Below are 14043 nucleotides of genomic sequence, written 5' to 3' on the forward strand. Positions count from 1 at the left end.
TAAGGGTGATGACTGCCATGTGTGAGCAACCTCCCACTCTCACAATTCCACTTGGGTGCACTGCCCTTGAGACTCTTTGGATAGATCTTGTCACAGTGGAAAAACTAGCTACATGGACCCTTGTCAGGCAGGTCCATACACCCTGGAGGATAGAGGTTTGCAGTGTAACTTGGCAGCTTGAATGTCATTCAACTGCATGCCCCTCTCACACCCTTTCCTAACTCTGCCAGGAGCTGATGGCAAATGCTTCAAAGTGAATGGCAGCTTTACACCTTGCTGGGATCTCATTGTTGTGAGAACTCTCTAGGCCAGACCTGCTGCTATGTGGCGTTCACCAAATAGCGAGGAATAGCAAATGAGAAAGCTCTCCTACAGTCTCCACATGATTATTAAGGTTTCCTGTTAGTTGTCCAGTTGTGCTGATCTTCAGCTCCACCCACTTGAGAAGACCCTTCCACAACCTCGATGTTTTGCAGTTGGACATTAAGGGCATTGCCTTGGTCTAGAGATGCCTCTGTCTCAGGATGTGTATCATTTCAAACTATATCCACCACCTTTTACCCTCCCCCTCACTGCCTACCCCTCATGTCACCTTCACTCTTCCCTCGATAACCCTTAAGCCTCCTCCCATCACCCTGGATCCTATCAGTGTGAATGTGGCCACGCCTTCCCTCCCTGTTGAGCCCACGCCAGTGTTCCTATGCCCATCCTGATCCTCCCCACTGCCGTAATCTGTGTCACCATCCGTCCCCGGATGAGAACTATAGCCAGACCTTTCCACCCTACCGTATCCCACTTGCCCCTCTCTCAGTCACTGCCCCTCCTATCACCAGCACCCCCCAGTTCTCCCCCAAGGGTTCCATCATTGACTCAACCGACCCCTCCCTCTGAAGCACTCTGGCTCCACCAGCCCCCTCTCTTCCCCTTCATGCCTTCCTTCCCCACTTCTCATCTACACCTTAGCCCCTTATTCTCCTCTTCACATCCCCTCTTCTTCTCCTCTGGAGCCCCTCTCCACCCTCCCCCACGTCTTACACCCACCAACCCTTTGTCTCCTTCGGACCTCCTCCCCTTCATGCCTTCCAAGTGCACCATACCTGTGGTCAGCTCTAGTGGTGCAGCCAGCTTCGACAGCGAGGCAAGTGCTTTAAAATACTCCCTTGCTGGTTGCACTCCACGAATGTCCAGTTGGATTACAGAACAGAGAGTAAATTCTCACTGACAGGGTGGAAGATTTGACCGGGGTACATGACTCCGGTCTGTTTGGGTTTTAGTGAGAATGCATAAGATGCAAAATGGGTTCCTGCCAAGTTCCAGTGGGAGACCGATTTTTATTTTTTGCTCCCCTCCAAATTGTTTGCTGCCGCCTGCCATGAATCCCGCTGATGGCAGGAGGAGACGATTCCACCTATTGTATCCTTTTATATTATTCTTCTGTATCAATCTTTTCAAACCTACTTTTTGCTTTAATCCCTCTATACAGTATATCCAAAAAGCCCCTGTTTTTGGCATACCGCGTGAACTCATAGTAAATATTTATTGTATCTGTACATTATCCATTCCTTCTTTAAGCCTTCCACTGTTGATTTGCTGTTGAACAGCCATTTTTCCAACCAGTTAACCTATGCTTTCAGCACACCGCAATTGACTAATTCCAATTCAATTCATTTATCTTGGGCTCCTCTTTTTCATTATCAAGTTTCAACGTGAACCTGATTAATTCACAGCTATTGCTTCCCAAATGTTCTTCTACCTTCTAGTCATTTATATGTCCTGTTTCATTATTCAGAACTAGACCTAGCACCGTATCCTTTCTTGTTGGACATGGAACATGTGAGAACATATTGATTAAGGCAACAGTTGTGAATGTGTTCTTAAAGCTCCTTTATTTCTCTCCTTACTGCAGCAAGGGGATTGTTTTGACGAAATGTTGTGAATAAGTAAATGTGTGTTGTGCAATCAAGATGCTCCTGTTTGAAAGGCTGGTTTCAACATACAGTTTAGGGCCCAACTGCTGTTTACTATAATTTGAGGTGTTTGCTGGGAGGTGTTAGACATACACCTGCAGGTTTAATACTCAAATGCTGATAAGACACAGTTTGCATGGAACTGCGTATGTGGGTTCTATTCAAAAACTTCCACAGATAGTGTGGTGACTGACACAGTGGCAAATTTCAAGACGGCCCTAGGATCAAGAAAGAGGCTGCACCAGTTGGTAGATGCAAAGCACCAGAGGAGCTGGGAACCAAGCATAACTTTCACTGGTGATCATGTGGCTTACAGGCAGCTCGTCACCTGAGACGGTGAGAAACCCACCTACCACTCTCCCTCAGCTGATGAATCAGTACTATTCCATGTAGCAGAAAGGTACTAAGGTCACAGAGTGTACTCTGGGTGGACTTTCAATGTCTTTCATCAAGAGTGGCTCAGTTGTGTCACTATTGACAAAGCTGGTTGAGTTCTGATGAGCATAGCCGCAAGACTGAGCCTATGGCATGTGGTGTGAAAACCAACAGAAGGGAAAACCCTACTTGACCTTATCTTCACCAGTCTACCAATTGCAGATGCACCTCCCCATGACAGCATTGGTGGGAGAAACAACCACACAGTCCTTATGGAAATGAAGCCCCATCTTCAAATTGAAGACACAGCATGGTCTGTGGCACTACCACTCTGCTGAATGGGAGAGATTTATCTGTTCCAGATCAAAACAGATCTAGCGGCTCAAAACTAGATCTACAAGTTCTGTGGACTGTCTGCAGCAGCAGAATTGTATGTTACGACAATCTATAACCTTATGGCCCTGCATATTGCTCACTCTTCCATTACCATCAAGCCAGGCTCAATTACCTTTGTCATTATCATCAATCCTCGTTTAATGTGGAGAAGAACATGCCAGGAGCAGCACCAGGAATACCTGGTGAAGGAATAACACAGGGCTGCATGTATGCTAACAGCAGAAGCAGTATGATATAACAAGGCTAAATGATCCCCTACCAACAGATCAAATCAAACCTGTGCATTCTTGCAGTTATGAATGGTGGTGTACAATTAAACAGCTAATAGGAGGTGGAGACTTCATGAATATCCCCATTCTCAATGATGACAGAGCCCAACATGAGTGCAAAAGACAAGGATGAAGCATTTTGTAATCATCATCAGCCAGAAGTGCTGATTGGATGATCCATCCCGGCCTCCTCCTGAGATTCCCACCCCATCACAGATACCAGTCTTCAGCCAACTTGTTTCACTGTGTGATATCAAGAAATGGCAGAATGCACAGGATACAGCAAAGACAATCAGCCCTGACATAACCCTTGCCCTGCTGCTGGAGGCTTGTGCTCCAGAACTAGCTGCACAGCTAACAAAACTGTATCAATGCAGCTACCATGTGGTAGCTGCGTTGATACAGTTTTGTTAGCTGTGCAGCTAGTTCTGGAGCACAAGCCTCCAGCAGCAGGGCAAGGGTTATGTCAGGGCTGATTGTCTTTGCTGTATCCTGTGCTTTCAAGTGACACTTACTCACTTTGGGTTGCACCAGGATCATCCAGCTCCAGATCTCATTCCTGCCTCATTGTAAATATGGAAAAGAGCTGAATACCAGAGGTGAGGTGACTGAGATTGGGATCAAGGTGCCCTGGTAAAATTGAAGTCAAAGGGGATCAGCAGGATAAACCTGGAGTCATACCTAGCACAAAGGTTGTGTTTGTTGAATAAAATCAAAATACTGTGGATGCTGGAAATCTAGAACAAAAACAAAAATACCTGGAAAAACTTAGCAGGTTGGACAGCATCTGCGGATAGGAATACAGTTAAGTTTCGAGTCCAAATAATTCTTCATCAGAACTAAGGAAAAATAGAAAAGAGGTGGAATATAAGCTGGTTTAAGTGGGGTTGGGACAGGTAGAGCTGGATAGAGGGCCAGTGATAGGTGGAGATTGCCAAAGGATGTCATAGACAAAAGGACAAAGAGGTGTTGACGGTGGTGATATTAGCTAAGAAATGTGCTAATGGGGACATTAAGGGTGGAAAGCAGGATGAGCAAGGGACTGATAGCCTTAGTGGGGGTGTGGGGGACGGGTTGCGGGGGGGGAGAGAGAATCGAAATAGGCTAAAAGGTAGAGATAAAACAATGGATGGAAATACATTTAAAAATAATGGAAATAGATGGGAAAAGAAAAATATATATGAATTATTGGAAAAAGGGGGATTGGAAAAGGGGTGTGGAAGGAGGAGAGAGTTCATGATCTAAAGTTGTTGAACTCAATATTCTGTCCAGAAGGTTGTAAAGTGCCTAGTCAGAAGATGAGGTGCTGTTCCTCCAGTTTTCATTGAGCTTCACTGGAACAGTGCAGCAGGCCAAGGATGGACATGTGGGCATGAGAGCAGGGTGGTGTGTTGAAATGGCAAGCAACAGGGAGGTCTGGATCATGCTTGCGGACAGACCGAAGGCCTGTTGAAGGTCAATCTGCTCAGCCCTAGATCACAGGAGTTCCTCAGATAACGCTCTAGGCCTAACCCATTAACCAGAAACTCAACTGGACCAACAAGATAAATACCATAGATATAAAAACAAAAAACTGCGGATGCTGGAAATCCAAAACAAAAACAGAATTACCTGGAAAAACTCACCAGGTCTGGCAGCATCAGTGGAGAAGAAAAGAGTTGACGTTTCGAGTCCTCATGACCCTTCCACAGAACATAGATAAATACCATAGCTATAAGAGCAGGTCAGATCATGGTTGACTATCCTGCGCTGACTGACTCACCTCTTGATTCCACAAAGCTGGTCCACTGTCTGCAAGGCACAAGCCAAAAGTGTGATGGAATACTGTTCATTTGCCTCTCTGATTGCAGCTCCAAAAACACTTGAAGCTCAACACCATCCAGGGCGAGACAGCAGCTTGAATGGCACCACATCCACCACTTTTAACATTCACTCCCTCCACCACTTGCGAACTATGGCTGCAGTGTGTCCCATCTACAAAATGCACTGCATTTAGGAGGGGAACTTGCAGGGACGGTGGGAAACACCATCCCTTATTCTTCTGGACAATAGAGGTCATGGGTTAGCGAAGTGCTTTCAAAGAAGCCATGGCAAGTTGCTTCAGTGCATTTTGTACACTGTAGCCATTGTCTACCAATTGTGGAGGAAGTGAATATCTAAGGTGGTGGATGGCTGCCAATCAATCATGTTGTTTGATGTCAAGTTTCGTGACTATTATTGGAGCTGCACTCAACCAGGTAAGTGGAGAATAGCCCATCACACTCTTGGTGAAAAGGTTTGGGGAGTCAGTAGGTGAGTCAATTGCTGCAGAATACCAATCCTCTGACCTGCTCTGGTAGCTACAGTATTTATGTGGCTGGTGCAGTTGAGCTTATGAACATGGTGACCCAAAGCTTTTTTTTGACAACATCTCTCAAATTTGTGATCTCTACCTCCTAGAAGGAAGATTATCACCTGCAAGTTCCCCTCCAAATCACACCACCCTGACTTGGAACCATATTGCTATTCTTTTACAGTTACTGGGTTGGAAGCCTGGAACACTCTCCCTCCCAGCAGTGTAGAAGTACTGCATGGACTGCAATGGTTCAAGAATCCCCCGCCATCAACATCCAGGGGTGAAGGGAGGATCTGGGGATTTTTTATTCATTCACGGGATGTGGACGTCACTGGCTGGGCCAGCATTTATTGCCCATCCCTAGTTGTCCTTGAGTAGGTGATGGTGAGCTGCCTTCTTGAACCGCTGCAGTCCATGTGGTGTAGGTACACCCACAGTGCTGTTAGGAAGGGAGTTCTAGGATTTTGACTCAGCGACAGTGAAGTAACTGCAATATATTTCCAAGTCAGGGTGGTGAGTGGCTTTGAGGGGAACTTCCAGGTGGTGGTGTTCCCATCTGTCTGCTGCACTTGTCCTTCTAGGTGGCAGTGGTTGTGGGTTTGGAAGCTGCTGCTTAAGCAGCCTTAGTGAATTCCTGCAGTGCATCTTGTAGATGGTACACACTGCTGCTACTGTGTGTTGATGCTGGAGGGAGTGAATGTTTGTGGATGTGGTGCCAATAAAGTGGGCCGCTTTGTCCTGGATGGTGTCAAGTTTCTTGAGTATTTGGGAGCTGCACTCATTTAGGCAAGTGAGGAGTATTCCATCACACTCCTGACTTGTGCTTTGTAGATGGTGGACAGGCTTTGGGGAGTTTACTCGTCACACAGTTCCTAGCCTCTGGCCTTCTCTTGTAACCACAGTATTTATATAGCTAGTCCAGTTCTGTTTCTGGTCAATGGTAACCCCAAGGATGTTGATAGTGAGGGATTCAGTGATGGTATTGCCTTTGAATGTTAAGGGGCAATGGTTAGATTCTCTCTTGTTGGAGATGGTCATTGCCTGGCACTTGTGTGGTGTGAATGTTACTTGCCACTTGTCAGTCCAAGCCTGGATATTGCCCAGGACTAGCTGCATTTGGACATAGACTGCTTCAGTGTCTGAGGAGTCGTGAATGGTGTTGAACATTATGCAATCATCAGCGAACATCCCCACTTCAGACTTTATGATGGAAGGAAAGTCATTGATGAAGCAGCTGAAGGTGGTTGGCCAAGGACACTGCCCTGGGGAACTCTTGCAGTGGTGACCTGGAGCTGAGATGACTGACATCCAACAACCACAACCGTCATCCATTGTGCTAGGAATGACTCTAAGCAGTGGAGTGTTTTCCTCCTGATTCCCATTGACTCCAGTTTTGCTAGGGCTCCTTGATGCCACTCAGTCAAATGCAGCCTTAATATCAAGGGCAGTCACTGTCACCATTGACCAAACTTAACTGGATCATCCACACTGTATTGTGGCTACAAGATCAGGTTAAATGCTGTGTTTTGTGCAGTGAGCAACTCCCCTCCCTGCTCCCAAAAACCTTCCCACCACCCACGTGGCACAAGTCAGGAGTATGATGGAATACTCCCTACTTGCTTGGGTGAGTGCAGCTCCAGAAACACTCAAGAAGCTTATCACCAAAGACCTGCTTGATTGGCACCCCATCTGTCACCTTAAACTCCCTCCACCACTATAGAACCTGGCCGCAGTGTGTACCATGTACAAGTTGCACTGCAGCAACTTGCTCGATGCTCATTTGACACCACCTCCCAAGCCCGTGACCTCTACGACCTAGAAGGTCAAGAGCACTATTTCTTCTTCACCCCTGGTTCACTGGAACTCGCTCCCTAACAGCACTGTGTGTGTACTGACATCAGATGGCCTGTAGCGGTTCAAGAAGGCAGCTTGCCACCAGCTTCTCAAGGGTAATTAGAAATGGGTAAAAATTGCTGCGCCTTACCAGCAATGCTCACATCCATGAATGAACTAGAAAAATGATTAATGATGAGGATGAAGGAAAGAAAAAGGAAAATGTCATTCTTCTTTCCAATTTTTCATTACTGCAGCTAATGATCACTATAACCAACACTGAAAATGGGTGAGCCCTGACCTGTTGTGCCCATGGTTTGTGAGTGGGTTGAGGGAGTTGTAGTCGAAATGGTGATTGACACAAAAAATACACAGGAAGTCCTGACCTCAGTTGACCGATTTGAATATTTTAATTGGAACCCTGCTTGTGTCACTGAATTTGAGGTGTGTCTGAAAATTCTGCTGTGATAAGTCGGCACCAGCTGTGGCTTTACATTATCCATAGGATGTATTACAGCAGTCTCACACTCTGTACCACCGAGAAGGTCAGCAAGATTATGGGAACACTTTGACCTCCAACCTCCCTACATCACACATCATTAGTACTTGGGCATATACTGCCATTTCTCTATCATTGCCAGTTCAAAATCCTGAACTTCCCTACCTAACGTAGTCAAGGAAGAATCATTAACACAAGACCCAGCAACAGTTCAAAGAAAGGTCCATCACCACCTTCTCAGGGCAGCTAGGGATGGGCAGTAAATATGGCCTTTTTTATAACATTTTTTAAAAGAAGATGGTGAAGAGGTGAAAGATCAATTTTTCCACATTTAAAAAAACTGCTTTGTAATGATCAGAGAAATGGTTTTAACCCATTTAAAACATATTAGCTTTTTCTAACATATTTATGCTGCTAATGTGCGCATATTCACAGAATTAGTTCAGGACCTCCATAAAACTACTTAAAAGTCAGTTGAGTGAAGCTAATCATGGTTACTGCAATGTTTTTGAAAGGACCTTTAAGAATATCATCATCATTAGGGCACACAAGTGTTTAAAATATTATCTCCGGTATAACAAGAGCATAGCAGATGTCAGAATCACAGAATTGTTACGGTGTAGAAGGAGGCCATTCGGCCCATCATGTCTGCACTGGCTCTCTGAGTGTTTTAACTTAGTGCCAATCTCCTGCCTTTTCCCCGTAAGCCTGCACATTGTTTCTATTTAAATAATTATCCAAAGCCCGCTTGAATACCTCAATTGAACCTGCTTCCATCACACTTCCAGGCAGTGCATTCCAAACCCTAACTATTCGCTGTGTGAAAAAGATTTTTCTCACCTCACATTTGCTTCTTTTGCAAAACATTTTAAAACTGTTCCCTCTAGTTCTCAATCCATTTATGAGCAAGAACAATTTCTCCCTATTTACTCTGTCCAGACCCCTCATGATTTTGAAAACTTCCATCAAGTCTCCTCTTATCCTTCTCTCTAAGGAAAACAGTCCCAACTTCTCCAATCTTTCCTTATAACTGAAGTGCCTCATTCTTCTTAATCCTCTTCTGCACTCTCTCCAATGCATTCACATCCTTCCTATAGTGCCCAGAACTGTACACAATACTCCAGCTGAGGTCTAACCAGTGGCTTATAATAAGCTACCTGCTCTTGTACTCTATGCCCCTATTAAAATGATTAATGATGAGAATGAAGGAAAGAATAAGAAAAATGTCATTCTTCTTTCCAATTTTCCATTACTGCAGCTAATGATCTCCACCTGTCCTGCCACCTTTAATGACTTATGTACATATACACTCAGGTCTCACTGCTCCTGCACACCCTTTAGAATAAAGCCTTTATTTTATCCTGTCTCTCCATGTTCCTTGTATAAAAGTGTACCACCTCTCACTTCTCCGCATTGAACTTCATCTGCTACCTTTCTGCCCACTCCATCAATGTGTCAATGTCCTTTTGAAGTTCTATACTTCCTCAGCTTACAATTCTGAAGTTTTGTGTCATCTGCAAACTTCAAAATTGTCCCCTGCACACCAAGATCAAGATCATTTATATACATCAGGAGTAGCAAGGGTCCCAATATCGACCCCTGGGGAACTCCACTACAAATCTCCTTCCAGCCTGAAAAATACTCATTAACCATTACTTTGTTTCCTATCCCCCAGCCAATTTTATATCCAAGTTGCTACTGTCCCTTTTATTCCATGACCTATAAATTTCCTCAAGTCTGTTGTGTGGCACTGTATTGAACATCTTTTGAAAGTCCATATACATCACATCAAGGGCTTGCCCTCATCAACCATCTGTTACCTCTTCAAAAAAACTCCAGCATGTTAGTTAGGCATGATTTTCCTTTAACAAATCCATGCTGACTCTTCTGAATCAATCCACATTTTTTCATGTGACTATTAATTCTATCCCAAATAATTGTTCCTATAAGTTTCCCCACCCCCGAAGTTAAACTGACTGGTCTGTAATTGCAGGGCAGATCTTTATAACCTATTTTGAACAATGGTGTAATGTTTGCAATTTTCCAGTTTGATTATTATTAAATATACCATCTCTGCCCTATCGCTGCTGCTGAATTGATGGATGGAAATTTAGTAGTGGTAGTAGTAAGTATAAAATTTGTGTATCATGGGACAATTCCACCCCAAGAGGACTAACACAAAACTACTACTAAAATAAGATGTTCAGCATGATCAAGTAACTTTTAGAAAGAAACTCAATTCTGCAAAATCTACAGAACAGACCAAAATGTCAGCAACTAGGTATTGGAGAGCAGGTAAGAAAAAAATAATAGCTCTAAGTATTTCCTTCAAAAGCAGCAATTGATTTCAAAAGGAGAGATAACATTAAAAGCATGCTGAGGAGAGGAACTAAAGTTTAAGAAACCAACTGTGGCAAATAGGTGATAAAGGGACCACCTAATAAGCCAAATTAAACAATACATTGGCCTGGATTTTCATCACAACGGAGAGCCTGCCCAAAATCGGAAGTCCCACCACCCCAACATGGCAGTTCCTATTTTTGCAGGGGTGGGACTGGAGCTGGACTGGGGTTCGCACATTTGTGATTTATGGAGACAGCTGGCAGATTAAATCATCAGCTGCCTCCACTGAAGTGGGATTTTGGTAGGCCACAGGGGTGCACAACCTAAATTAGGCACATTAGACCTGGTAAGAGCAGGCCTTATCTTTGTGGATTTGTTGGCCATGTAAAATTAAATGATATTATTTGAGATTCAAAAATTTAAACCAGAAGGGAACAATGAGCAAATTTTCTCTTTTCAGATTCACATGTGAAAATTGGCGTTTGGAGCAAAGTAATGCAGGGCTATCATCATTAATAAAATTGCACTTAACATCAGCATGGTTTTCAGGACAGGAAGAATATGTAAATTGACAGGACAATGGCAAATGCAGTTTAACCCAGAAAATTGTACTGTACATTGGATGGAAAGATGAGTGTCTCTCATATTCCCCGAATGATGTTGAAACGGCTATGTATGAAGTTGAAAGAAACCAAGCAGTAGGTCCCAAAAATAGACTCAAATTTCAAAATGTCCAACCATATAAAGAAGCAATTAACAAAACCACAGAGCACTGACAGAAAATGCTGGAAAAGCTCAGCAGGTCTGACAGCATCTGTGGAGAGAGAAACAGAGTTGACATTTTGAGTCTGTATGACCCTTCTTCAGAAGGCAAATTCTCTGGAATGGTGTAAGAAACGAATGCATGTTACAATAGTAGAAGGACTTAAGTGAGTCGGGATGTATGAATTAAGATGGAATGAATAGATTTCCTCATCTGTTGTTATCTTGTAATCTTGTGGAGGTGACTGGAAAAGATTGGAAAAGTGAAAAAAGTCAATTACCTTTGCAATCTTGAGATGACATTTGGAAAGTTTTGCAATGAGAAAAGTAATTGAAAGCTGAGAATTCCTAAACAGTCCAATCAGAACGTCAAAGCAAAATCACATATTTTTAAAATGTTCAGGGGTTAGACAGAAACATATGCTTCTGTATTTCTCAATAATATGCTCCTACATTTTCTCACTGATTTGTTTCATATTAGCTAGTTGTCAGTCATTGATGTCTCTTGTAGAAGCTTAGATGTTTGAATGTGTCTGAATAAGAGAATATTTTTTGGGGTTACAGAATTATTAATTGCAGAGTAGTATGAATGTAACATTTTAATACTGTCCAAAATGTATTCCCTTATTTAATCATTACAGTATTATAATATTAAAGAGGTACCAAAATATATCCTGATAAATCATGCAGATAAAAAGTTCAAGGCAAAGTCAAGCGCTCTTTGCCGAGAAAGCGGGGAAATCAGTGGCCACGACCCAGACTTTGCAATATGTGTACACCCATTTTGGATGGCTGGCATAGAGAAATTTGGCATAGAGCTATTCTACCAGCAAAACGTGCATACTAACTCCCGGACCTTTCACCCAAAATGACAGTGGCTATTGAATCTGACCTAATACGGGTGAATATATTCAAATGAAATGCTGATTACAGAAATATACCAACTGCTTTATTTTCTGCATTCCCAGCATCCATCATTACCATGGAGGTAGAAGGGATATATAAATTGATAGGGTCCCTTAATAAGCCTATTAATCAAGAGCAATTGCCTGCAACCAGGCAAGATGCAGATCAAAAAATACATTTTAAAATAAAAACTTGATGGCCCGTGGGCCACTGGACATCTGGTGCACAGCAGAAAGTGTTCCAGTAAGTTTCTCGCCCCCCCCCCCCCCCCCCCCCCCCCCCCAACCCACTCAAAGTGAGCAGCATTGGAAATAACACGGGAGCTTATCATAAAAATATAATTAGCCTGACTCCAGAAAACTTTGCAGTTTTGAAAGTTGTTGTTGAATCTGTTTCCACAGTCTTTTCAGGCAATGTTTTCTCGATCATCATAACTCCCATGCCCTGGGATACCAGACTGAAATTAATGAAAAGAAAAAAATTCATGTAAAAATTGGGGCATGCAGCCTCCTTAAAAGCTTTCAATGACTGACAAGCCTCCTAAAAGTGGATTGATCACCAACCACTCTCTCCCTACTCCACTCACCTCTCTCAAAACCAGAAATAGGTATTTTTCATTTTTTACTGCCCACTTGCCCCAAATCCATACACTTTTGGAGGTTAAAATTAATCCATTGTCTCAAAGTTACCTCACCGCTGGCATTGAGCTGATTGATCTTAATCGCCAATTGTAAATCCATGTTATTTGTAAACCAGCAATGTTAAATTCAATTCTGATAATTACAACAAACTGAATTTTAAATAAGTTCCAAAATATTTGGCCAGATATGAACTATAATTCCATTATCTAGCAAATCAGTCAAGGATGGTACAACACTGCATTTGAACTAGCTTAGAGTATATCTTTGCTCAGCAAAATGTTTCAACAGAGAAATGCTGAATGACTTCAAAACTCCAGAATACTGTGCAGCAACTCAGAATGATTCCTGCCACTAGTAGTTTACTTATTATGTGTCTTTGCTCTTGCTTTTAAATGTATGACTCAGTTATACTATTTCAGAGACTTTCATAAATGGATAACTGTATCTATAATGCCCCTTTGCTTTGCTGTGGAAGCATGGGTAGCAGAGCTCCACGCAGACATATTTGCATGCACATTCACAGTTTTGCTTACCAGTAGATTGCTCTTTTCTGGTCATAGCAATTTGAAGGCAGCACATCATAAACCTGAATGCCTTTTAACAGTACTGATTTCTGAGAACTATAGTGTTAAGTTGCACATTTGATATTAGTGCAGTGCAAAAGATCAAATGCTTAATGTGAGGGAGACGCTAGATAAACAAATATTGCTGTTTAGATTGAGCCATCCTTTTAATATGGCAGAGATTGGTTCCTCTTCCAGTTTCTTTTTCACTGTGCAGCTTTGCACAATGTGATACATCAATCTATAAATGGACTCTCTTCATAATCTAAACTGCAGAGTACACCTTAAAAAGAATTAACTGTGTTGCTTTGCATCCTAGAATATAAAGGTATGCTCACAATACTTAGGTTTTGAACCCCAATTTGTCAGCTATTGAGCTATTTTATCTTTATATTATAGATCCACCCACACCTATCGCTCCACCCGAGCTTTTGGCAGTTGGTGCAACCTATTTATGGATCAAACCCAATGCAAATTCCATAATTGGAGATGGCCCCATCATTCTAAAGGAAGTGGAGTACCGTACCACTGCAGGAAATTGGGCTGAAACGCATATTGTGGACTCTCCTACCTACAAATTATGGCATCTCGATCCAGATGTGGAATATGAAATAAGAGTTCTACTGACAAGACCTGGGGATGGGGGAACAGGACCTCCAGGTCCTCCCCTTACTACTAGGACCAAATGTGCAGGTAAAGTGATGGCAGCATAGAACTTTCATTGTGGAACATAAATAAGTTTTTGGCAAATGAGGAAACAAACCTGACATAAAGTAATATAAATGGCATGTTATCAATGGCAGCATTATCTCTGTTATATTTCCTTCTTATGAGCATGGTAAGTGATTTGTCCTTTGTCAACTTGTAGATATTATTTATTAAAACTATCTGATGAAGATATTATTTGTTAAAGTACTAAACTGTGTGTTCCCAGAAAAAAAATCATTCACAGGAATGTTCAAAATTGATCATCCTTTTTGTAGATTTGACTACTGCTGAAGAATTGAACTGCTCTATTGTTGTATCAGCATACCGAGAGATAAACAGTGACCAAGTGTTCTTTTAATTGCAGTTAACCAACCTTGTAACACTCATCATGATGAGCCATTAGGATTATGATGAATATGGGAAGTATAACCAGCAAAAGTGTTTGA

At 42.6% G+C, this 14043-nt stretch overlaps 1 protein-coding gene across 1 annotated transcript in view; it reads left to right on the forward strand.

The window, feature by feature from the left end:
* Nucleotides 1-14043, forward strand: part of ptprt (protein tyrosine phosphatase receptor type T) — a 1444026-nt gene that overhangs the window by 702733 nt on the left and 727250 nt on the right. Inside the window, exon 7 of the mRNA XM_041204432.1 lies at nt 13289-13582. Within this exon, the coding sequence (XP_041060366.1) occupies nt 13289-13582 (294 nt within the window). The remainder of the gene's footprint in view (nt 1-13288; nt 13583-14043) is intronic.

Source organism: Carcharodon carcharias, chromosome 14 (genome assembly GCF_017639515.1).
Source record: "Carcharodon carcharias isolate sCarCar2 chromosome 14, sCarCar2.pri, whole genome shotgun sequence".
Taxonomy (NCBI): domain Eukaryota; kingdom Metazoa; phylum Chordata; class Chondrichthyes; order Lamniformes; family Lamnidae; genus Carcharodon; species Carcharodon carcharias.